The 25,671-nt window shown below is 54.6% G+C and overlaps 2 protein-coding genes and 1 long non-coding RNA gene across 3 annotated transcripts; 2 read left to right on the top strand and 1 right to left on the bottom strand.

Annotated features, from left to right (window-relative positions):
• Nucleotides 1-662: 662 nt before the first annotated feature.
• Nucleotides 663-21,266, top strand: LOC118674109. The gene is made up of 3 exons (XR_004973573.1): nucleotides 663-874; nucleotides 20,305-21,001; nucleotides 21,195-21,266. It is a non-coding gene; the product is annotated as an uncharacterized LOC118674109 (long non-coding RNA).
• On the bottom strand, nucleotides 8,637-10,331 carry LOC118674107 (metallothionein-1E-like). Its single transcript, XM_036345370.1, has 3 exons — nucleotides 10,176-10,331; nucleotides 9,573-9,638; nucleotides 8,637-8,886 (listed from the first exon to the last, which is right to left on the bottom strand). Exons 1-3 carry the CDS (start codon nucleotides 10,201-10,203, stop codon nucleotides 8,795-8,797), a joined length of 186 nt encoding a protein of 61 aa, XP_036201263.1. The 5' UTR covers nucleotides 10,204-10,331; the 3' UTR covers nucleotides 8,637-8,794.
• Nucleotides 21,267-23,755: 2,489 nt separating the features above from the next.
• Nucleotides 23,756-25,438, top strand: LOC118674108 (metallothionein-1E-like). The gene is made up of 3 exons (XM_036345371.1): nucleotides 23,756-23,912; nucleotides 24,438-24,503; nucleotides 25,190-25,438. Exons 1-3 carry the CDS (start codon nucleotides 23,885-23,887, stop codon nucleotides 25,279-25,281), a joined length of 186 nt encoding a protein of 61 aa, XP_036201264.1. The 5' UTR covers nucleotides 23,756-23,884; the 3' UTR covers nucleotides 25,282-25,438.
• The last annotated feature ends 233 nt before the right edge of the window (nucleotides 25,439-25,671 follow it).

The raw sequence follows: 25,671 nt of genomic DNA, 5'->3' as shown, positions 1-25,671 counted from the left end.
ACCTCTAGGCCTCAGTTGTATTTTGGCGCCAGGCCCAGAAAAGCAGCAAAACCAGACAAGCCACCCCATGGCTGGCCTCAGGGCCAGCGGCATTGGATAAGGACCCCCTGCCCTGGCGCCCACCAATCAATCCGTGGAGACCTGGACCCTGAGCGGACACACCTGGAAAGCTGCTGAACATTTTATGAAGATCCTCTGAATCCTTCCGGAGCCGGAACTCAAATACCGGTTGCTGAACCCAGGTCCCCTGTGGCCCCACCAGTCTAACCCCTGGTGCCCTTGCCGCTGCCACAACAATATCCCAAGTCAAGTCTTCCCATCACCTGAAATGTTGCCTCCTGTGGGGTAGCCAGGCTTCGGGAACCTCTGGGAGGGGGTGTACCAGCAGGCTGTGGGGAACACTAGTATTTTCTGCAAAGGCCCTGACAAATGTGCCCATGGATCCCCCCAGGGGAGGCTGGAAGGATGGAAGAAGGCAAGGGGCCTGTGCTAGCCAGGTGCAGTGTAGCCCAGAAAGGGGGTTGTAGGCCCAATGTGGGTTGGGGGGGGGGGGAGGAGAAAAAATGCGGGTGGAAGGCCAAGGCCCCATTGCACACGGTCCTCTGCACACAACTCCCTTTCGTTTCTCCCGTTCCTGCCAAGTCATGGACAGCAACGGGAGGGGGTGTTGCACTCGGGCTCTTTGCCTGAGGTCAGTGGCAAGGGGTCCAGGGGCCGAGAAGATGGTGAGGTCACAGGGGCTGGATTCCAGTAAGAAGGCCGTGGAGATCAGAGCTGGCTGCCCCGGGTGGAAAATGGGGAAGGGTCAGGCCTGGAGGATGGATACCGTGCGCCACACGGCACACAAGCCGCTCGGCATGATCAGGGGCCAAAGGTGGGGCCCGCGCGGTGCGCACGGAGCTCAGCGGGGCTGGTGGAACAGTGCACCCCACCCAGCCAGGTGCGCTCAGCCCAGACAAGGACGTTGGGAGCCGCGCGGTTCCGCGGGGCCGGTGCAAGGGACTGGGTGCAAGAGCCGGAGCTGCGCCCGGCCGCCTCTTCTGGGCATAAAGTGAGCGCGCGGGCTCCTGGGCGCCACCACGCGGTGCACCGGCGCAAGTGCCCCTTCTCCTCTTGCTTTGCACCGACTGCCTCATCTCTGCTGGAAATGGCCCCCAACTGCTCCTGCCCAGCTGGTAAGGAACCCGGGCTCTGGACCTCAGGAGGCCTCTTACTCACCCTGAGGGAGAGGAGGGAGTATTTTGAGCTTGAGAGGAAGCAGACGCCTTAGAGAGAGAGCAGCTTCTGTGCCTTCTCCCTGGCCAAGGGCCCGCATCCTGTTGGAGCATTTGCAGCCTCCCAGTGGTTCCTGTTGGAGGGGCCTGAGGGTCCAGGTTGTCCTGCTCCACATCATCAGGTGTTGGGGGGGAGGGGTTGCTGCTGGCCCAGGACTCTAAGTTGTCCCTGCGGGTTGAAGGCAGGAAACAGTGTGTCTTCTGGGCTGAGGACATAAGGTCCTGGCCCCTAGAACTGGGTCTGGAGCCGGGGGCCATCCCTGGGGAGTAAGCACCCCCTCCCGTTGCTGTCCATGATTTGGCAGGAACAGGGGAGAAACGAAAGGGAGTTGTGTGCAGAGGACCGTGTGCAATGGGGCCTTGGCCTTCCACCCGCATTTCTTCACCTTGCCCCCGCCCCCCCCGCCATTGGGCCTACAACCCCCTTTCTGGGCTACACTGCACCTGGCTAGACAGGCCCCTGCCTTCTTCCACCCTTCCAGTCTCCCCTGGGAGGGATCCATGGGCACATTTGTCAGGGCCTTTGTAGAAAATGCTAGTGTTCCCCACAGCCTGCTGGTACACCCACTCCCAGAGGTTCCCTAAGCCTGGCTATCCCACAGGAGGCAGCATTTCAGGTGATGGGAAGACTTGGCTTGGGATATTGTTGTGGCAGCAGCAAGGGCACCAGGGGTTAGACTGGTGGGGCCACAGGGGGCCTGGGTTCAGCAACCTGGGTTACTTGAGTTCCGGCTCCGGAAGGATTCAGAGGATCTTCATAGAATGTTCAGCAGCTTACAGGTGTGTCCGCTCAGGGTCCGGGTCTCCACGGATTGATTGGTGGGCGCCAGGGCAGGGGGTCCTTATTCAATGCCGCTGGCCCTGAGGCCAGCCATGGGGTGGCTTGTCTGGTTTTGCTGCTCTTCTGGGCCTGGAGCTAAAATACAACTGAGGCCTAGATGTTATTTCTAGGGAGGAAAGGTCAGGGGGTCCCAACCGCAAGGCCAGTGATAGGCTAGGGCAGTGGTCGGCAAACTGCAGCTCGCGAACCACATGCAGCTTTTTGGCCCCTTGAGTGTGGCTCTTCCACAAAATACCATGTGTGGGCGCGCATGTACAGTGCAATTGAAACTTCGTGTCCCATGCGCAGAAGCCAGTATTTTATGGAAGAGCCACACTCAAGGGGCCAAAGAGCCACATGTGGCTCGCGAGCCACAGTTTGCCGACCACGGGTCTAGACAATCTACAAACAATAAATCAAGCCCTGCTCTTCAAGGTTGGCCCATTTAGAGAGTGTAAGTGCTGCCCAATCTCAAGCAACCGGTGTGATGTCACTGACGCAGAGTTGGGAAGAGATACCCTATTACACAGCGTTTCCATCAGTCAGATAGGGTAGATGTAAACCATCTCAAAAACATGGATCAGGGATCAGTAAATAATAGCCTATGGGCTACACTGGGCTGAAGGCTTGTCTGTGAATGGCCTCAGAGTGATTCTACATTTTGAAAGGGTTGTATACATAAATAAACAAATAAATAGCCCTGGCTAGTGTGGCTCAGTGGCTGAACACCATCCCATGCACCAAGAGGTCACTGGTTCGATTCCAGGTCAGGGCAAATGCCTAGGTTGCAGGCTCCCTCACCAGCAGGAGGTGTACAGGAGGCAGCTGATGGATGTGTCTCTCTCCCTCTACCTCTCCCTCTCCCTCTCCCTCTCTCTCTTTAAAAAAAAAAAAAGTGGAGAACCAAGATGGCGGCATAGGTTAACGCCGGAGTTTGCTACCTTGAACAACTACTTCAAAAGTGAAACTAAAAAACGGAACGGACATCACCCAGAACCACAGGAACGCTGGCTGAGTGGAAGTCCTACAACTAGGAGGAAAGAGAAACGCATACGGACACTCAGAGGAGGCGCAGTGCTGAAGTCAAATTCTGAGGTGCGGAGTGCGCGGAGCGGGCTGGCGGCGGAGGGCGCGGTTGGCGTTTTCAATCTGGAGGGAGTCGCAGACTCCCCAGACTCAAACGGGAGAAGCGGGACTGTCTGGCTTCGGTCAGAGCGAGTGCAGCTTTCCCTCCGAGGTTTGCAGCGGGTGCTGGGACTCAGAGAGGCAGAGCCCCTGGGGACAGGACTGAGAGCCGCCATAACTGCTCTCCCCGGCCCACCCTGTTGATCCTGTGCGACCCGCCCCGCCCAAGCCCTGCACAGAGGCATTTGCCAGATAGCCTCAGGCAAAGGCTAGATTAGCACCTCCCTAGAGGACAGAAGTTCTCTCACTGCAGACACAGCTGATTCTCACAGCCACTTGGCCTGGAGGTCAAACCCTCCCTGGTATTAGCTACAACAATCAAGGTTTAACTATAAGACTGCGCACAAAGACCACTAGGGGGTGCACCAAGGAAGCATAACAAAATGCGGAGACAAAGAAACAGGACAAAATTGTCAATGGAAGATATAGAGTTCAGAACCACACTTTTAAGGTCTCTCAAGAACTGTTTAGAAGCCGCCGATAAACTTAATGAGATCTACAAGAAAACTAATGAGACCCTTGATGTTATATTGGGGAACCAACTAGAAATTAAGCATACACGGACTGAAATAACGAATATTATACAGACTCCCGACAGCAGACCAGAGGAGCGCAAGAATCAAGTCAATGATTTGAAATGCGAGGAAGCAAAAAACACCCAACCGGAAAAGCAAAATGAAAAAAGAATCCAAAAATGCGAGGATAGTGTAAGGAGCCTCTAGGACAGCTTCAAGCGTACCAACATCAGAATTATAGGGGTGCCAGAAGATGAGAGAGAGCAAGATATTGAAAACCTATTTGAAGAAATAATGACAGAAAACTTCCCCCACCTGGTGAAAGAAATGGACTTACAGGTCGAAGAAGCGCGGAGAACCCCAAACAAAAGGAATCCAAAGAGGACCACACCAAGACACATCATAATTAAAATGCCAAGAGCAAAAGATAAAGAGAGAATCTTAAAAACAGCAAGAGAAAGCAACAGTTACCTACAAGGGAATACCCATACGACTGTCAACTGATTTCTCAACAGAAACTTTGCAGGCCAGAAGGGAGTGGCAAGAAATATTCAAAGTGATGAATACCAAGAATCTACAACCAAGATTACTTTATCCAGCAAAGCTATCATTCAGAATTGAAGGTCAGATAAAGAGCTTCACAGATAAGGAAAAGATAAAGGAGTTCATCACCACCAAACCAGGATTATATGAAATGCTGAAAGGTATCCTTTAAGAAGAGGAAGAGGAAGAAAAAGGTAAAGATATAAATTATGAACAACAAATATGCATCTACCAACAAGTGAATCTAAGAATCAAGTGAATAAATAATCTGATGAACAGAATGAACTGGTGATTATAATAGAATCAGGGACATAGAAAGGGAATGGACTGACTATTCTTGGGGGGGAAAGGGGTGTGGGAGATGCGGGAAGAGACTGGACAAAAATCGTGCACCTATGGATGAGGACAGTGGGTGGGGAGTGAGGGCGGAGGGTGGGGCGGGAACTGGGAGGAGGGGAGTTATGGGGGAAAAAAAGGGGGAACAAATGTAATAATCTGAACAATAAAGATTTAATTAAGCTGGAAAAAAAATAAAATAAAATAAAGTAAGTAAAATAAATAAATAAACGACTATGCAACAGAGACCACATGTGGCTTTCGACTCACTAATGAAAGCAAAACTATGAATCTGCGTTCATCATATTGGAACTTATTCGGCCCTTGCAAGCCATAGATAGACTGGTTACAGATACAACAGTTTAGCAACAATCAATGAATGCATTCTGTGAAAAATCAATAGACTATAGGGACAGTGTCAAGTACAACGAAGAGTATTGCATATTTTGTTGTTGTTTCTAAATTGTGTTATTTTTTCTATGTGTCCCCTATATTATAATTTGTAGTAAGTGTATGTACTCATGTGCATGAACGCACAATTCATGTGTATTGGTCAGTGCTTGTCACAGGCCCAGCACAGTGGAGGTGCCCAGGAATGAATCAATGAACAGCCCCAACCCCACGGTTCCCTTGCCCCTGAACCCTCTATGGCTCCCCCTTGCCTGGGAAATGGTCACACAGGCTGCCTTTTCCATCTCCACGCCTTTCCTCATGCTCTTCCCTCCTGCAGGATGGGGGTGGGCGTGAGGAAGGAGAGTCCGTGGAGCCCAGGGCCTTGTGCACATGCGCTCTTGAAGCAGTTTCCCTCTGGGAGAGCTGGCCTTTGGGGAGTTGACCTTGATTTTTCATCCGTACCAGGCCCCACGCCCTGTGCCCTGTAAGGCTCTGAGGCACCGCATCTGAGTGGCACAAACTTGGAAAAGTGAGTTTCCCAGGCCTGAGAGTAGAAAGCCCCAAGGGCAGGCGGGAAACACCTCATTACCCAAAGAAAACCTCACTCAGGGCGGGTCTCACAGGCCCAGGCAAGAAGCAAACGTGGCCCAGGACGGGAGGTGAAATCCAGGCGCTGTCCTGGGCTGCCTTCAGAGTCTCAGAGCCTCCGGGTGTCCTTGGTGCCCTGGGGAAGCCCTGGGCCCCCCCAACATCTTCTCCAGACTCCTGGGTCACCCGCAGTGGGACTGAGCTGAGGATCACTGTTGGAGGGTAAAGGGGAGGACCGGGGGCCGAGCATGGAAAGGAAATGCCATAGGGTTGAGGTGCAGGATTCGCAGGCCTGGACTCAGGGCCCAAAGAATCTGGTGGGAGCATGTGGCTGTGACCAATGTCCTTGGAACTCACTCTAGCCCACACTTGAATTCCAAAGGGGACTATCTGATTGGCTGAGGTTCCCTTTGCTGGCCCGTTCACCACCAATGTCTAATCCATCTGGACAACAAGCGACCATGTGGATGGATGGATGTATGAATGAATGGGGTTTTCTCCTGGGCTTCTGGGCAGACTGACCCGCACCCTCTTCCCCAGGCTTCCACACCTCTCTCTGCCTTAGCTGCTTATCCCAGAGTCAGTGTGACTAGAGCTGTTCTCCGGGAGGCAGAAATGGTCCCTCCCACTCTCTGCCCCAGCTCAGCAGCTGCATCTAGAAATGATAAATAAATGCTCCCTGAACTCCACGGGGATTTGAAATAAGTCCTCCTCCAGCAAAGAGAATGGATCTTGTCTGTATGTTACCTTCCCTCTCTCTGTGTGCTCAGCACAGTGATTTACATACAGTAGGGGTCCATTAAATGCTCCTGGCGTCAAATACAGAGCACTTAGGGATCGCCTCCTGATCCTCAGGCACATGCCTGGCCGAGAGGGAAGTAGCATTTACTAAGTCCCTGGCATGTGCCAGAGACTGTGCTAGACACACTTAACCTCGCAGCAGCCCTGTGGAGGAGGCACGATTATTGTACCCATTTTCAAGATGAGAAATGTGAGGCCCAGACAGGCCACAGAACTTGCCTAAGCAGTAAAGCTCTGCTTCCAGCCAGCGCTGGCTCCAGAGACGGCGCATTTAACTGCCTTCCAATTAAACAAGGTATTAACTTCTGGAGTTAAACAAGGCATTCTGATGCAGCCATATGAAACTAGACAAATGTTATTGTAAATGAATCTCTCCAACAGTCATCCATAATGGTCGTCCCCGCCCACCCGTGGGGAGACGGGGCTTGGGGACAGAGTGAAGATGTCACTTAACACGTGGCTGGGAACATAAAAAGCCGCCAGTCGGGTGACTGTTTGTCAGGGCAGTGGAAACACCGTGTCCCCTCATCTGGAGAGGCTTGGCAGCTGCGGTCCCCGAGGGCGGCGTTGCGAAAGAGCCAACTCTGGGCACGTTTGTGACCTTGGCACCCGGACTTCCAAACAGGACAGAGCCATGTCCCTCTCCCGCTCGAGCCCCACGGGGTGCGTGCCAGGCTGGGACACAGGCCCCGCGACACAGGAATAGAAACAGGAGCGGTAAGCATTGCAACGTGTTTTCTGGGGGTTTTGTTTGTTCTAGAGACCTATATCTGTATAAGCTGTGAGAGGCTTGCAACTTCACCGGTGCATTGTAATCTCTGTAAATGTGGAATCATGATAAGAATGAACTAATGTATGCGGGCTGTACATTTAAATAAATAAATAATAAATAAAGTATTCTGTCAACATTTATTTGCTCTGCAGCGCGAGCCCCCAAGGAGTCGTGGGGCATCCCCTCCGCTAGGTCCGCTCTCTAGGAAGCCTCTTGTCACAGGTCCTGCAGAGCAAGCCTGCCTGCCACAGACAGGAAGCGGGTCCCTCCAGGTGCCCTCAGCTACCGGCGGCCATGGCCACATGCGAGGGTTGATGGTTTCAGAGACCCCCTGGGGTAGGAAGACTTCCTGGCAGAAGCCCCTTTCATTTCACCAAATGACAACGTGTGACCCTGTCCGTGGGCTGCAAACTTAGGTACTTGTTACATATACAGGTCCCTGCCCGGCCGGTGTGGCTCGCTGGGTGAGCATCAACCCATGAATCAGGAGGTTGCGATTCAATTCCCGGCCAGGGCACATGCCTGGGTTGTAGGCTAGATCCCCAGTGGGGGGAGGGGGGGGGCCAGGGGTGCAAGAGGCTGCAGATCCATGATTCTCTTTATTGATGTTTCTCTCCCTCTCTCTCTCCCTTCCTCTTTGAAATCAATAAAAATATATTTTTAAAAAATAGACACACACACACACACACACACACACACACACACACACACACACACGCCTGGCCCATCCTACATCTCAGAAACCAGGCTGGGGCTGGGAGGGAGTGCAGGTGGTGGCTTGTTGCCCTTTCCACCCCGCCCAGTGATTCAGCCAAGGAACCAGGCTGGGAGTCATTCCGATGAATGAGGCACGTGGTCTCTGCTCCCCTCTCCAAAGTGAACTTGAGCAACATCCCTCACACACTGGTCCTGACATGCTGGCCTTCTCCCCCTTTACCCCCCCCCCCCACCTCCCAGCGCTCAGATCTCAGTGCCAAGGCCTCTCCACTCAGGCCCCCCCCCCCCCCCCCCCAGCACAACCTGGATTACATTCTGTTTCCCCTATGCGGTAACTGTCTCTCCCCAGCAGTCTGTAAACTTCCCGTCACCTCACCACCCACAGCTCATTCATTGCCTGTGTAGACAGTAGGTGCAGCATAGGTGGCTACCAAATGAATACACACAGTGGCACAGATACACACATAAAAAGGGCAGGGACCGGTTCATTCTAGAAGGTGGTAGAGGAACCACTCACAACAGAGAGAGAGCTAAGGGCAGGCCAGACAGCAGCAAGCATTCACCTGCCCCATTTCCCTCGCCTCCACTTCCTGTGCAGACTCCCAACCTCCCCGCAAGGCAGGTTCACTGACAGCCCAGTGGAGAACCAAGTCCCGTATTCCCAGAACACCATCAAGAACCTGGAGCCAGAAGAGTCTCGAAACATTTATTGTCATCCAAATATTTCATACAAAAAAGGACATAGCAACTGGGTTAGGGTTTATGAAAAAAAATATCCAAAAATGCAGGTTTGTAGACATTTCTCTATTTACATCCGGGAGCCGGCTCTCCCCGCGTCACGCATCAGGCATCACGCACAGCAGCTGCACTTGTCGGAGGCTCCCTTGCAGACGCAGCCCTGGGCGCACTTGGCACAGCCCACGGGGCAGCAGGTGCAGCAGCCTGGGGGGAAAGGGCAGAGGGAGAAGTCAGCACACATTACGGGCACCTCCCTGCCCAGCAGCAGGCCTGGCACAAGCTACCCCGCCAACCCCAGAGGAGCCTGAGTTTCAGATGTCAGGTGGGAACCTTTGGAAAGGGTCCCACCCCTAGGAAAAGGCTGCTCTGCCATCCTGGGCCCAGACAGGTCAGAAATCTGAAAGAGGCAGTGCCAGGGCCTGGGGGTACGGGGGAGGGAGGTGATGGAGGTAGAGGGGAAGGCAATGGAGTCGGCCCCCAGCCTCCTAGGACCATACAATGAAGTGAGGAAAGTCCTCAAGACAAGGGAGGGGGCAAACCCCGGCAGTGCCCAGGAGGGTCCGGAAAGCTTTGGGCTGACTCTAGGGAAAGGGCTGCACCAGCAGGTGGGAGAGACCAAGTTCATGTGCATAAAGGCTCAGGACACTGGAGGGGTCAGAAGGCTCCATCCTCAGGACACAGGTTCTAGCTGGGGCTCCATCCCTGACACTGTTTGCTGACTCCCCTGGACCTCAGCGTCCCGTTCTAGAAGGAGAGGTTAGACTCCACGGCTCTCTCGGCTCTGGTTCTGATCCAGTGGCTGGGGAAGTGGGGTCCGCGGGTGCCTGCTGAGCTCTGGGGTCCCTCCCCACTCAGTTCCCCCCAAGTTCCCAGGAAGGGCCCTCGCTCACTCTTCTTGCAGGAGGTGCATTTGCACTCTTTGCATTTGCAGGAGCCGGCGCAGGCGCAGGAGCCACCTGCAAGGAGGAGAACGATGAGCAGTGAGATGCCTGATGCCGGAGACACAGCCGTCAATCAACCATCCCGCCCTGCCCTCCTCTGTGCCGCCGGTACCGGGAGCTCCTTTCCCGCTGCGGGAAGTTAAAGCCAAGCTTCACTCTCTTTTTGTCCCAGGAAGGTAGGTCCCCTCCTCGTTTACCCCAAAGGGAGGTCCCAGGCTCCACAAACAGCCCAGACAGACTGGGGCTGGGGCCCGGGTCCTGTATCCTCAACTGCCAACAGGCAATGTCCCCACCGCCCATCAAGTCCTGCACAGAACACTGCGTCCCAGTCCAGCAACACCCCGTGACCCTCTGGTTGCCCGGGAAGACAGCAGCCTTGAGCCTCAGTACCCTCAACTCTCAAACAGAGGCAAAGGGCGACGGGAAGTGCTCTCCGCAGCTTGGCTAGGAAGGACGCACTGCAGCCATAACCAGATACCCCTGCTCCACCCCAAGGCCCCCCGTCCTGTGCCTGGGAAAGGGGCATCCAAGGCCCAGTGGCGGGGTGCTTACCAGTGGCGCAGGAGCAGTTGGGGTCCATTTCGATCAGCGGTGAGACTTGAGATCCAAAGCGAGAGAAGCAAGGGTACTCGTTCTGGTCCAATGCGTGGTGGCGCGGAGCAGCCCGCGTGCTGCTTTTATAGCCCAGAAGAGGCGGCCCGGGCGCACAGGCCCCGCCCCGGCCTTGCACCCCGCCCCGGCCTTGCACCCCGCCCGCCCGGCGGCTCCGTGCCGCCCGCAGCGCCCTTGGCCGGGCTGTGCGCACCTTTCCGGGCCGTGCGCACCGCTTCCCTGGGGCCTGACCTCCGAGCGCACCGCGGGGGCTGCACACGGGGCGCCCGATCACGTGGAGGAGCTGGGTGCCGGGCACACGGTGTCCCAGCTGCACGGCCCTGCCCCATTATCCCCAGGGGGGCAGCCACTCCTATCTCCGCTGTTCCAGGAACTCAGCCGGAGTCCTAGAAGTCTGCCCCACCCCTCGCCCCCTCGTCTGTGTCTGCAGGTTCACCCTTTTCTGAGCCCGTGTGCAAACCCAGCCTGTGCTCATGTCCCTCACTCGGCTGGAGGCCCGGAGTTGTGTGCAGAAACGTGGTGGCTGTGACCTTCACCCTCACCCCCTGCCCCTGCCTCACCCCCCTGTCCCCGCACAGATGCCCCTCCTTCCTTGCTTCCTGTTTACAGCGACGCGGGCAGGAGCATAGAGCGGCCCCTTCCCCCGTTCTTCCCTTCTCGGGACTAGAGCGGTGAGAGGGCATGTTGTCCTGATCTTCCTTTGACTGAACTTTCCAGGGTTCGCTCAGCCAAGCGGGTCCACCCCCCTCCAGGCTGGAGGTTGCCACGGCATGGGATGCAATCCATCCCCCCGCCCCCGCCCCCCAAGGAAGGGATCCTTTTTAGGCACTAGGCTGACCTGGCATAAATAACAAGCAAGAATTATGTTATTTCCCTTTCGGTGTTCCTGGCAGTTACATAAGGGTTAGTCTGTGCCAGCCTTGCTTCAGCACTTTGACTCTTTAAACCCTTCCTACTCTAAAGGGAAATCCCAGGACTACACGCGGCACAAGGAGTTTATAAACAGCCTGGTCTGGGAAGTGGTGCCCCGGATCTGACTCCAGTCACTTGCCAAAGGAAAGAGAAAGAACCTTCCCTTTGGCCCTGGCTGGTTTGGCTCAGTGGATAGAGCATCGGCCTGGGGACTGAAGGGTCCCAGGTTCGATTCTGGTCAAGGGCATGTACCTTGGTTGCAGGCACATCCCCAGTAGGGGGTGTGCAGGAGGCAGCTGATCCATGCTTCTCTCTCATTTATGTTTTGTGAGGACCCCGAAGGGGGACCCTCACTCTGTCCCACCGACCGACGGTGACCCCAATCAACCGCAGGAGACATCACTTGATGCAAACGGCATGAGGCTTTATTCCAGCGCGCGCTGGGGCTCAACCCGTACTCACTCACGCAGGAGTAGAGGAGTTGGGCCCCCAGCAAGCGGTCTTTCAGCTATTTATATGCAAAAATCACACATCAGGGAGGGGGGTGGCATACAGGAGGGCGAGAGGAGAACAAGGAGATTCCAAAGGGGTCTGGTTCGTGTCTTGATAGGGCATTCTTGCCTGGTGTTTTCACAACCTGTTTATCTCAAGGTTGATTGAAGCCCGGTTTACTCAGCCTGCCCTTTGTTGGGGCTATCTCCTGAAACAGCCTTAGGGAGGGCGTCATTCTCGCTGTTCCTATCTCTAGTGGGGGAAGCCTAGGGAGTTGAGATAAAACGGGCAGCTAGGCCTGGCAGCTGGGCCTGTGCAGTTTGTAACATTCTTTTATTCTTTCATTCCCCCATTTGCTTTTTGGTAAGTTCTAATCATGGAACTTCTGTCTCTAGACATTCCTTTTCGAAACTATCTCTCTGGCGGAGAGACTGGTATTGCTGCCTGAGCACTAGTACCTGCACAGCACTTATTCCTTCTCTGATAAACGTGACCAGTCGGTTTAAGATACAGGGCCCAAGAGTAAGAATTAAAAGCAATATAATAAGAGGACCCATAAGGGTGGATATGAGGGTCCACTGAGTCCTGGACTTCTCTATTTTGCCTGGGCTGTCTTAAGCCGGGTGTGATGAAGCCACGTCGGGATCCCGTTGACCTGACTGCCGTGGGGGTGGTCCTTTCAGTCCTTGGGTGGCAAATTTCTTTACCCAAACAGTGTCACCAGGTTGGAAGGGATGAACCGGATACAGGCAGATCATCTTGGACGTGCTTCTGGTCTGCTTTCTGGGTAGACTGTAAAGCCTGAAAGAACTTGAGTAAACGGGTGAGATGAGTAGTACAGGGTCTGGAAGAGTCACTAGAATCTGTAAAGGCCCCACTGGTTTTAGGGCAGCCTCCTGGGCTGCTTTGTCTGCAGCCTAGTTCCCTCCTGCTTCTGGGGAGTCAGTGCCAGTTGGCCCATCGTCCTTGCTCTGCTCATGTCTGTCTAACTGTTTACTATATTACCTCAAGGATCCTGGCTCTGAATTCTTTCAGGGAAAATGGGCGTTGAATTCTCTTCTGTAGCTGCTTCGTGCTGAGGAGGGACAGAAGTTTCTCTCAGAGCCAAGAGATCCTTGCTATCTGTCAGAGGGACGATGAGGCCTGGGCACAGAAAGAGGTGGGCTTGTGACCTGGCAGAGACAAACTGTAACAATGGTCTGGTGGGAGGGAAAGAAAACATTTCAGTTTTAATAACCTCTGTTGAAATAGGATTTTTCTTCTTAAAACTCCTCTATGGCTATCAAAAAGCCAAATCAAGACCAATTTATCTACTGTATTCAATTTGGCCTGATGTTTGCATAAACACAACAAGAATGGTAACTGACTACCTGTGCTGGAATTTCATGATTGAATCTTAATGTGCCCCGTAGGGCCAGGAAGCCAAGCCATCCAGCTGCCATCAGGCCTGCCTGCTAATCTGCTGCGTTAGGTGAATCCCTCACCTGTAGCAACTCCACCTGAGCCCACGCTCTAGGCTTTAAGGCCCATCTCAGTAGCCCTCCTACTCGTCGCGGCCCAGAGTGTGTGGGGTTCCGCAGGGATGCAGAGGCATCCTTATTGCTCCCCTTCTACTCTTACCAACCGCCAGTGATGGTAAGGCATGGGCCTGACGCTTCAGCGCCAGCCATCTTCAGGGCTCCCAAGCAGGATACCAGGCTTTTCCTGTGGCACTTTTATTGGCTTCAAGTCTTCAGAGCTCAGACAGAACTCTTTAAAACATGATACTCCAGTCAAAGTTTTCATTAAATAAAACCACTACTGGAAACTGGTCTTATTGAATTTATGCAAAGAAATGTATTGCCATGACTTATTAAGCATTGCCAAATTTCAGAGGAATTATATAAGGAGAAAAACATACTGATCTGCTCTAAGATCTTCTGATTTTTCTTGTTACTGCTCTTTTATCATTTTCCCTAAGTACTTTGGCATAACTATTTACCCTCTGTTTAGGGAGGCAGAATGTAAATTATTTACTCTTTCTGACTTACTGGCCTGTATCATTTGATTAATTTTCTTTTAACATTTCTCTTCTCCTTCTTATCACATATACAACCTTTTTTAAATTTCATGCTTTCAAATTAGCCTTTAAACCTTCTTTCTATGTCCTTAAAAAATGCATAACCATGCCTTAGACCTTCTATTCCAAACAGGCTTTTCCCAGTTTTCTACAGTTGAGGTTTTGTGTCACCTCTGACATGGGCATGGTCACACAGGCCCACAAGATAGTATACAGGCTGCCAACTGTCAACTGTCTCTCGATAGAGACTAAAACCTGATGGGTATTCTCCTTTGCCCAGTTGGGCACCTGCCCTCTTGGCAGCTAGACACCCTTTACTTTTGGAGTTCACCCCACATAGTCCCCTTCCAGGACAGCTAACACATAGCTATAGCAATGTTCCTCAGTGTGGGAGACTGGACATTTGCCAGTTACAGCTGCATTTAAACCTGTAAGAGAATTGAAGGTTAATACAACACATTAATACAATGAAACATAATAACATAATATTGGCATCATGGCCTCTTCAGGCAGTCAAATCCTCTGCTACTAAACATGAGATATGGCAGGGCTATACAAACTTTTTAGGGAGGTGACTAAAGTCCATACTTTGACCTTTCTATATAAGGTAAAATTGTCCTTGTCTTTCTGAAGCCATGTTTATGAAGATGCAGGCATCATCTGAGTCTATTATGCAATTTTCTGCAGGTATAGTCCTTTTCAAGTTGGGGTGAGTCCTGGGGTTGTGAACTTCTTTACCCATACCGAGTCCCCAGGCTGGAAAGGATGTACAGAGTCCGAGGTGGCACTGGCAGGGCATCTCCAACAAGCTTATGGATGGCTTGCAATTTCTGTAAGAGATCACATCCAAGTAAGGGGTACAGGCATTCTGGCATGACTAGAAACGAATGAGTTACCGTGTTCTTTCTGAGGTCCACAGTCCTCTTTGATGTCCAAGGAAAAAGGCAGTTTGTCCGGTGGCTCTTAGAACTGGTGTCTTCTTAGATGTTACTGGTCCCATTGGCTCTGTCAAGACTGAATAGGCTGCTCCAGAATCACCAGAAAATTATCCAGGGGTTTTATTTATCTCCAAGTTCGGCTCCGCGGATGAGGGGTGGCTGTCTGATCCCGGACGAGCCCCCAAATGTGAGGACCCCGAAGGGGGACCCTCACTCTGTCCCACCGACCGACGGTGACCCCAATCAACCGCAGGAGACATCACTTGATGCAAACGGCATGAGGCTTTATTCCAGCGCGCGCTGGGGCTCAACCCGTACTCACTCACGCAGGAGTAGAGGAGTTGGGCCCCCAGCAAGCGGTCTTTCAGCTATTTATATGCAAAAATCACACATCAGGGAGGGGGGTGGCATGCAGGAGGGCGAGAGGAGAACAAGGAGATTCCAAAGGGGTCTGGTTCGTGTCTTGATAGGGCATTCTTGCCTGGTGTTTTCACAACCTGTTTATCTCAAGGTTGATTGAAGCCCGGTTTACTCAGCCTGCCCTTTGTTGGGGCTATCTCCTGAAACAGCCTTAGGGAGGGCGTCATTCTCGCTGTTCCTATCTCTAGTGGGGGAAGCCTAGGGAGTTGAGATAAAACGGGCAGCTAGGCCTGGCAGCTGGGCCTGTGCAGTTTGTAACATTCTTTTATTCTTTCAGTTTCTAACTCTCCATCCCCCTCCAGAAGGAATACACATGCCTGTGACCTTGAGGCTCCGTCCTAGGTCTGGAAGTAAACCGATTCTCATTTTCAGTCGTGGTGAGGAGTTTGTTTTTCATAGAAATACAGTAAAGGAAAGATGAGCTTTACAAATTAAGTAAACAGATGGTGCAGATGATGGCGGAAATGGTGAGCCCTTCCGTATCTGGGAGGGACATGGCCAAGCTTCTCCTGCATTACATCCCTAGCACTGGTCCTTCTTGGTGGGAGAAAAGCTACCCTTCTCGGGCCACTGGTTTCGTGGTCACATGGTTGATAGGGACAGTGCAAGGCACCGCAGGCCTGCTGGGCTTGTCTGCAAGCAGAAAACTGTCCCCTATGCGGTGGATGATACATATAAATCGGTTCTTCATATGTTTGTTGCAATTATATGTGTTGAATGTCAAAATGGGTTTGTATACTGTCCTTTCAATCTTTTTTAATGTATGTTTTTATTGATTTCAGAGTGGAAGGAAGAGGGAGAGATTGAAACATCAATGATGAGAGAATCATTGATTAGCTGCCTCCTGCCCCTCCCCCCCCCCCACACTCCCAGGGATCAAGCCCACCACCTGAGCATGTGCCCTTGATCAGAATCAAACCAGGGACTCTTCAGTCCACAGGCTGACACTCTATCTCCTAAGCCAAACCGGCCAGGGCAAACTTTTTCTTAATAATTCACTTTATTTGACCATAGTTGATGTCGGAATGTGAGAAACTAAAAAGGGGTCCTCCCCCCAGGGCTTCAGAAGCAAGCGCCCCTCACAGCCTGTGCCCTGAGGCTCTGGCACTGACAGCAGCTGCCCCTCAGTGACATCACCTTCTTGCCTCAAGGCACTGATCTTTTTGGGAGACTATCTGTTCCATCTAGAACTCAGCTCTCTGAAGATCTCCGAGAGTCTCCAACCCAGCCCTGTGGGCACAGAATTCCTCACTCTTGTTGCACAGGAGAGAAACCGGAGTCAGAGCAAACTCAACCACTTTTCTTATCTTTCACATACTTCACAGCGAGAGAATGTGGGAAAGGGGTCAGGGTGGACTGAAAAAAGGAAAAAAAAGTGGGTTTGAACATGTTGCTCTGGTTACGTGGGGAGCAGGCTCTAGGTTCTGGGTTCAACGTTACGGGTCGCTCACAGTGCCCAGCATCCTTCTAAATTCTTTGCATGGGTGAGGTCACTCAGTCCTAAGAGCCAGACACTGTTATTTCCCTTTTCATAGTGGAGGACACTCAGCCACAGACAGGTAATGACACCCGGCGATCGGTGACACAGCTGGGTTGGCGCTCACGCCGGCTGCCCCCAGCATCATGCCCTCCCCCACCACCAGGCACCGTGGCCTCACAGGGAAGAGGGGGACGCCACACACCTGGCCCAGAGGCAGCGGGAAGAGCAGAGTGGCAGTCAGGTCCCTGTGAGCCCTGTGACCTCCTTGGGCTCCTGTTCTCCATCTCGCAAGCCAGGAGCACAGCAGGACTATCCCAAAGGCCCCTCCCAGCTCTGAATACAGAGAGGCGGGATGGACCACCCGGAGACATCATGTCCCAGGGGGCTCATTGCCGGCCCCCCACACTCCCCATGGCACGGGGTCAGCCAGGTTCCGATGCCATCTCTAGCCTCCGACCCTGAGCAAAGGGTTCAAACCCAATGAGCCTTTCTCCAGGAGCATGCTGGGAGTTAAAAGGATTCTCTCCTTGTGGATGTCAGTGTGGACATAGTGATCATCACAGCCTGTTTGTTCTGCCCTAGCCTGGAGCCGGGGCACGATCACTTACTCCTCAGATACAGATATAATTTCCTTCTGCAGATGGGAAAGGCCTTCTCCCGGTCACACGGCCAGGAAGCGGCACAGTGGTCTGTGAACCAGGAGGCCTCACACAGGCTGGCTGCTGAGAGCCCTCCTCACCCAGGGCACCTGCGGGCAAGCACGGGCCTGACTCCCTCCACGGGACTTGGACTTGACTTTCCCTTTGATTTTTGCATCAAATAGCAACTCCCTCCACAAACAGCCAGTGGGGGCCAACCTTTGTCATTAATTACAAGTCCCTGAGGGCCTCACCCCCGTCTGATGAACAGCACGCCCCCTGAAGGGCAGAGCCCGCCAGCACCCGGCCTGGGCAGACACAGAGCCCTTCATCTGGAAATGCTCAGGCGCCCTCGCACTTGCTGAGAAAAGGCCTTACCGGCACCTCCCTGCAATTCTCTCCACATCCCTAGTCACCTTGCCGGCTTCAGGGAGCCAAGGGCTGGGTTTGGTGGGGTCATATATCTGTCTGACTCTGGAGGGACTTCCTGAGATTCAAAGCCAAACCACAGCGAGGAGCTCTCAGGGGGTGGCAGGTGCCCTGTCAGAGACACTGGGCAAGACAAGAGCTATGGTTCGCTGTGGGGATATCGGGGCGGGGTGTGCGTGCCTCCCAGGCTGTGGGCTCCACGCACTGGGCCGTGCATGACTTGTTTTCCAGTGCTCAGTGCACACTTTTGGTGGAAATGCGCACGGCGCTTGTAAAGATCTAATGTTCTTATTGGTTCTTCATATATTTATTGCAATTACATGTGTTGAATGACAAAATGGGTTTGTATACTTTCCTTTCAAACGTTTTCTTTTTTAAAAAAAATATGTTTTTATTGATTTCAGAGTGGAGGGAAGAGGGAAAGAGAAATAGAAACATCCATGATGAGAGAGAATCATTGATAGGCTGCCTCCTGCACGCCCCCCACTGGGGGTCAAGTCCACCACCCAGGACCCGTCAGTCCACAGCCCACTCTATCTACTGAGCCAAACCGGCCAGGGCAAACTTTTTCTTAATAATTCACTTTATTTGACCATAGCTGATGTCCTTGAATGTGAGAAACTAAAATGTGATCCTCCCCCCAGGGCTTCCGAAGCAAGCGGCCCTCACAGCCTGTGCCCTGGGGCTCTGGCACTGACAGCAGCTGCCCCTCAGTGACATCACCTTCTTGCCTCAAGGCACTCATTTTCCTGGAAGACTAACTGTTCCATCTAGAACTCAGCTCTCTGAAGATCTAGGCCAGTCTCCACCCCAGCCCTGCGGGCACAGAATTCCTTACTCTTGTTGCACAGGAGAGAAACCGGAGTCAGAGCAAACTCAACCACTTTTCTTATCGTTCACATACTTCACAGCAGGAGAATGTGGCAAATGGGCCAGGGTGGACTGAAAAAAGCAAAAAAAAAGCGGGTTGAACATGTTGCTCTGGTTACATCGGGGAGCAGGCTCTTCCCCGACTTCACGCACAGCAGCTGCACTTGTCCAGGCTCCCTTGCAGGTGCAGCCCTGGGTGCAATGGGCACAGCCCGCGGGGCAGCATGAGCGGCAGGCTGGGGACAGCAGGGAAAATGAGGGGTCAGCGGTGACTGCCAGCCACCTCCCTGCCCAACAGCAGGCCTAGCACAGCCCTCAGCTTCAAAGGACCACGAGGACAAAAGAGCATGCTCCATGGAGAAACAATTAGTAAGACCGCTAGGGCTTGGGAGAAGGCTGGCCTGCCCCACCTGAGCCCAGGACAGGGCAGGGCAGAGAGCCTGCAGAGGCAGGGACTGCTTCCCAGGGGCACAGGAAGACCAATTCTCCTGATCCCTCCTCTCCCAACCAGCTCAGGGCTCCCTCCTCCCACTCCCCAGCCCCCAGCTTCCCAGGAAGGGCCCTCATTCACTCTTCTTGCAGGAGGTGCATTTGCAGTCCTTGCATTTGCAGGAGCCGGTGCAGGAGCCACCTGCAAGGAGGAGATAGACAGGCAGTGAGATGCCTGATGCAAGAGAGACTGCAGTCCCTCAACTCAGCCAAGGAACCAGGCTGGGAGTCATTCCGATGCGGTCTGCTCCCCTCTCCAAAGTGAACTTGAGCTACACCCCTCACACACGGGCCCAGACATGTTGGTCTTCTCCCCCCTCTACCCACCCTCCCCTCCAGCGCTCAGATCTCAGTGCCAAGGCCTCTCCACTCAGGCTCAGCCCAGCACATCCTGGATTACATTCTGTCTCTCCTGTGCGGTAACTGTCTCTCCCCAGCAGTCTGTAAACTCTGCCTCACCTCTCCACCCACAGCCCATTGCCTGTGTAGACAGTAGGTGCAGCATAGGTGGCTACCACATGAATACACACAGTGACACAGATACACGCACAGAAAGGACAGGGACCAGTTAATTCTAGAAGGTGGTAGAGGAACCACTCACAACAGAGAGAGAACAAGGGCAGGCCAGACAGCAGCCAGCGATTCACCTGCCCCATTTCCCTCACCCCCACTTCCTGTGCAGACTCCCCACCTCCCCCCAAGGCAGGTTCCCTGACAGTCCAGTGGAGAACCAAGTCCCGTATTCCCAGAACACCATCAGGAACCTGGAGCCAGAAGAGTCTCAAAAAGTTTATTGTCATCCAAATACTTCATACAAAAAGGGACATAGCAACAGGGTCAGGGTTTATGAACAAATATCCGAAAATGCAGGTTTGTAGACATTTCTCTATTTACATCCGGGAGCGGGCTCTACCCGTGTCACGCATCAGGCATCACGCACAGCAGCTGCACTTGTCGGAGGCTCCCTTGCAGACGCAGCCCTGGGCGCACTTGGCACAGCCCACGGGGCAGCAGGTGCAGCAGCCTGCGGGGAAAGGGCAGAGGGAGAAGTCAGCACACATTACGGGCACCTCCCTGCCCAGCAGCAGGCCTGGCACAAGCTACCCCACCGACCCCAGAGGAGCCTGAGTTTCAGATGGCAGGTGGGAACCTTTGGAAAGGGTCCCACCCCTAGGAAAAGGCTGCTCTGCCATCCTGGGCCCAGACAGGTCAGAAATCTTAAAGAGGCAGTGCCAGGGCCTGGGGGTATGGTGGTGGCGGGGTGGGGGTGGGGGTAGAAGGGAAGGCAATGGAAGTGGGCGCCCAGCCTCCTAGGACCATACAGCGTGATCAGGGGCCAAAGGTGGGGCCCGCGCGGTGCGCACGGAGCTCAGCGGGGCTGGTGGAACAGTGCACCCCACCCAGCCAGGTGCGCTCAGCCCAGACAAGGACGTTGGGAGCCGCGCGGTTCCGCGGGGCGGGCACAAGGGACGGGGTGCAAGAGCCAGAGCCGGGCCTCTGCGCCCGGCCGCCTCTTCTGGGCATAAAGTGAGCGCGCGGGCTCCTGGGCGCCACCACGCGGTGCACAGGCGCAAGTGCCCCTTCTCTTGCTTTGCACCGACTGCCTCATCTCTGCTGGAAATGGCCCCCAACCGCTCCTGCCCAGCTGGCAAGGAACCCGGGCTCTGGACCTCAGGAGGCCTCTTACTCACCCTGAGGGAGAGGAGGGAGTATTTTGAGCTTGAGAGGAAGCAGACGCCTTAGAGAGAGAGCAGCTTCTGTGCCTTCTCCCTGGCCAAGGGCCCGCATCCGGTTGGAGCATTTGCATCCTCCCAGTGGTTCCTGTTGGAGAGGCCTGAGGGTCCAGGTTGTCCTGCTCCACATCATCAGGTGTTGGGGGGGCGGGGGGGGTGAGAGGGCGCTGCTGGCCCAGGACTCTAAGTTGTCCCTGCGGGTTGGAGGCAGCGAACAGTGTGTCTTCTGGGTTGAGGACAGAAGGTCCTGGCCCTCAGACGCAGCCTAACTGAACCGGGTCTGGAGCCGGGGACCATCCCTGGGGGGTAAGCACAAGGGAGTGCCCCGCCCTCTCTAGCAGAGGGGCAGAGAGTGGGGGTAGGCCCCCATCTGTTCCACGTGGGACAGGAGTTCCCCAGGCTGGCCCCTGCCCAGGGGAGGGGTGTGGGGAGCAGAGTTGAGGGACTGCAGTTTCTCCAGCATCAGGCATCTCACTGCCTGTCTTTCTCCTCCTTGCAGGTGGCTCCTGCGCCTGCACCGGCTCCTGCAAATGCAAGGACTGCAAATGCACCTCCTGCAAGAAGAGTGAATGAGGGCCCTTCCTGGGAAGCTGGGGGCTGGGGAGTGCGAGGAGGGAGCCCTGAGCTGGTTGGGAGAGGAGGTATCAGGAGAATTGGTCTTCCTGTGCCCCTGGGAAGCGGTCACTGCCTCTGCAGGCTCTCTGCCCTGCCCTGTCCTGGGCTCAGATGGGCAGGCCAGCCTTCTCCTGGTGAAACCCAAGCCCTAGCGGTCTTACTAATTGTTTCTCCATGGAGCATGCTCTTTTGTCCTCATGGTCCTTTGAAGCTGAGGGCTGTGCTAGGCCTGCTGTTGTGCAGGGAGGTGGCTGGCAGTCACCGCTGACCCCTCATTTTCCCTGCTGTCCCCAGGCTGCTGCCCATGCTGCCCCGCGGGCTGTGCCCATTGCACCCAGGGCTGCACCTGCAAGGGAGCCTGGACAAGTGCAGCTGCTGTGCGTGAAGTCGGGGAGAGCCTGCTCCCCGATGTAACCAGAGCAACATGTTCAACCCGCTTTTTTTTGCTTTTTTCAGTCCACCCTGACCCCTTTGCCACATTCTCCTGCTGTGAAGTATGTGAACGATAAGAAAAGTGGTTGAGTTTGCTCTGACTCCGGCTTCTCTCCTGTGCAACAAGAGTAAGGAATTCTGTGCCCGCAGGGCTGGGTTGGAGACTGGCCTAGATCTTCAGAGAGCTGAGTTCTAGATGGAACAGTTAGTCTTCCAAGAAAATGAGTGCCTTGAGGCAAGAAGGTGATGTCACTGAGGGGCAGCTGCTGTCAGTGCCAGAGCCCCAGGGCACAGGCTGTGAGGGCCGCTTGCTTCTGAAGCCCTGGGGGGAGGACCACTTTTTAGATTCTCACATTCACGGTCATCAACTATGGTCAAATAAAGTGAATTATTAAGAAAAAGTTTGCGGTGCCTTGCGCTGTCCCTATCGACCACGCGACCACCACGAAACCAGTGGCCCGAGGAGGGTAGCCTTTCTCCCACCAAGAAGGATCGGCCCTCAGGATGTAAAGCAGAAGACAGGCCGTGTCCCTGGCAGATAACGCAAGGGCTCACCATTTCTGCCATGACCTGCACCATTTGTTTACTTAATTTTTAAAGCTCATCTTTCCTTGACTGTATTTCTATGAAAAACAAACTCCTCACCACGACTGAAAATGAGAATCGGTTCACTGCCAGACCTAGAACAAAGCCTCAAGGTCACAGACATGTGTATTCCTTCTGGAGGATCCCTCCCAGGATTCAGCTGGACATGGAGAGGTAGTGAAGGACAGACCTCTGGGCCAAAGGGTAGGTTCTTTTTTTAATATGTTTTATTGATTTTTTACAGAGAGGAAGGGAGAGGGATGGAGAGTTAGAAACATCAATGCCAGAGAAGCATTCATCAGCTGCCTCCTGCACACCCCATACTGGGGATGTGCCCACAACCAAGGTAATTGCCTTTGACCGGAATCGAACCTGGGACCCTTCAGTCCCCAGACCGATGCTCTATCCACTGAGCCAAACCAGCCAGGGCCAAAGGGAAGGTTCTTTCTCTTTCCTTTGGCAAGTGACTGGAGTCAGATCGCGGGCACCACTTCCCAGCACGCGACCAGGCTGTTTATAAACTCCTTGTGCCGCATGTAGTCCTGGGATTTCCCTTTAGAGTAGGAAGGGTTTAAAGAGTCAAAGTGCTGAAGTAAGGCTGGCACAGACTAACCCTTATGTAACTGCCAGGAACACCGAAAGGGAAATAACATCGTTTCTTGCTCGTTATTTATGCCGGGTCAGTAGTGCCTAAAAAGGATCCCTTCCTTGGGGGTGGGGGTCGGGGTGGGGTGGGGAGGAGGGATTGCATCCCATGCCGTGGGAACCTCCAGCCTGGAGGGGGGTGGACCCGCTCGGCTGAGCGAACCCTGGAAAGTTCAGTCAAAGGAAGACCAGGACAACATGCCCTCTCACCGCTCTAGTCCGGAGCAGGGAAGAACAGGGGAAGGGGCCGCTCTATGCTCCCACCCGCGTCGCTGTAAACAGGAAGCAAGGGAAGAGGGGCATCTGTGCGGGGACAGGGGGGTGAGTAGGGGCAGGGGGTGAGGGTGAAGGTCACATCCACCACGTTTCTGCACACAACTCCGGGCCTCCAGCCGAGTGAGGGACGTGAGCACAGGCTGGGTTTGCACACGGGCTCAGAAAAGGGTGAACCTGCAGACACAGACGAGGGGGCGAGGGGTGGGGCAGACTTCTAGGACTCCGGCTGAGTTCCTGGAACAGCGGGAACAGGGGCGGCTGCCCCCGTGGGGATAATGGGGCAGGGCCGTGCAGCTGGGACACCGTGTGCCCGGCACCCAGCTCCTCCACGTGATCGGGCGCCCCGTGTGCAGCCCCCGCGGTGCGCAGGGAGGTCAAGCCCCAGGGAAGCGGTGCGCACGGCCCGGAAAGGTGCGCACAGCCCGGCCAAGGGCGCTGCGGGCGGCACGGAGCCGCCGGGCGGGCGGGGTGCAAGGCCGGGGCGGGGTGCAAGGCCGGGGCGGGGCCTGTGCGCCCGGGCCGCCTCTTCTGGGCTATAAAAGCAGCACGCGGGCTGCTCCGCGCCACCACGCATTGGACCAGAACGAGTACCCTTGCTGCTCTCGCTTTGGATCTCAAGTCTCACCGCTGATCGAAATGGACCCCAACTGCTCCTGCGCCACTGGTAAGCACCCCGCCACTGGGCCTTGGATGCCCCTTTCCCAGGCACAGGACGGGGGGCCTTGGGGTGGAGCAGGGGTATCTGGTTATGGCTGCAGTGCGTCCTTCCTAGCCAAGCTGCGGAGAGCACTTCCCGTCGCCCTTTGCCTCTGTTTGAGAGTTGAGGGTACTGAGGCTCAAGGTTGCTGTCTTCCCGGGCAACGGGGGTTGCTGGACTGGGACGCAGTGTTCTGTGCAGGACTTGATGGGCGGTGGGGACATTGCCTGTTGGCAGTTGAGGATACAGGACCCGGGCCCCAGCCCCAGTCTGTCTGGCCTGTGTGTGGAGCCTGGGACCTCCCTTTGGGGTAAACCAGGAGGGGACCTACTTTCCTGGGATGAAAAGGGAGTGAAGCCTGGCTTAAACTTCCCGCAGCGGGAAAGGAGCTCCCGGTACCGGCGGCACAGAGGAGGGCAGGGCGGGATGGTTGATTGACGGCTGTGTCTCCGGCATCAGGCATCTCACTGCTCATCGTTCTCCTCCTTGCAGGTGGCTCCTGCGCCTGCGCCGGCTCCTGCAAATGCAAAGAGTGCAAATGCACCTCCTGCAAGAAGAGTGAGCGAGGGCCCTTCCTGGGAACTTGGGGGGAACTGAGTGGGGAGGGACCCCAGAGCTCAGCAGGCACCCGCGGACCCCACTTCCCCAGCCACTGGATCAGAACCAGAGCCGAGAGAGCCGTGGAGTCTAACCTCTCCTTCTAGAACAGGACGCTGAGGTCCAGGGGAGTCAGCAAACAGTGTCAGGGATGGAGCCCCAGCTAGAACCTGTGTCCTGAGGATGGAGCCTTCTGACCCCTCCAGTGTCCTGAGCCTTTATGCACATGAACTTGGTCTCTCCCACCTGCTGGTGCAGCCCTTTCCCTAGAGTCAGCCCAAAGCTTTCCGGACCCTTCTGGGCACTGCCAGGGTTTGCCCCCTCCCTCGTCTTGAGGACTTTCCTCACTTCATTGTATGGTCCTAGGAGGCTGGGGGCCGACTCCATTGCCTTCCCCTCTACCTCCACCACCCCCCTCTCCCGTTCCCCCAGGCCCTGGCACTGCCTCTTTAAGCTTTCTGACCTGTCTGGGCCCAGGATGGCAGAGCAGCCTTTTCCTAGGGGTGGGACCCTTTCCAAAGGTTCCCACCTGCCATCTGAAACTCAGGGTCCTCTGAGGTTGGCGGGGTAACTTGTGCCAGGCCTGCTGCTGGGCAGGGAGGTGCCGGTAATGTGTGCTGACTTCTCCCTCTGCCCTTTCCCCCCAGGCTGCTGCACCTGCTGCCCCGTGGGCTGTGCCAAGTGCGCCCAGGGCTGTGTCTGCAAAGGAGCCTCCGACAAGTGCAGCTGCTGTGCGTGATGCCTGATGCGTGACGCGGGGAGAGCCCGCTCCCGGATGTAAATAGAGAAATGTCTACAAACCTGCATTTTTGGATATTTTTTTCATAAACCCTAACCCAGTTGCTATGTCCTTTTTTGTATGAAATATTTGGATGACAATAAATGTTTCGAGACTCTTCTGGCTCCAGGTTCTTGATGGTGTTCTGGGAATACGGGACTTGGTTCTCCACTGGGCTGTCAGTGAACCTACCTTGGGGGGAGGTGGGGAGTCTGCACAGGAAGTGGGGGCGAGGGAAATGGGGCAGGTGAATCGCTTCCTGCTGTCTGGCCTGCCCTTAGCTCTCTCTCTGTTGTGAGTGGTTCCTCTACCACCTTCTAGAATGAACCGGTCCCTGCCCTTTTTATGTGT

The sequence above is a fragment of the Myotis myotis genome, unplaced genomic scaffold (genome assembly GCF_014108235.1).
Source record: "Myotis myotis isolate mMyoMyo1 unplaced genomic scaffold, mMyoMyo1.p scaffold_m19_p_19, whole genome shotgun sequence".
NCBI classification, from domain to species: domain Eukaryota; kingdom Metazoa; phylum Chordata; class Mammalia; order Chiroptera; family Vespertilionidae; genus Myotis; species Myotis myotis.
Note: the sequence above shows the minus strand (reverse complement) of the source record. Positions and strands in the feature narration are given on the sequence as shown.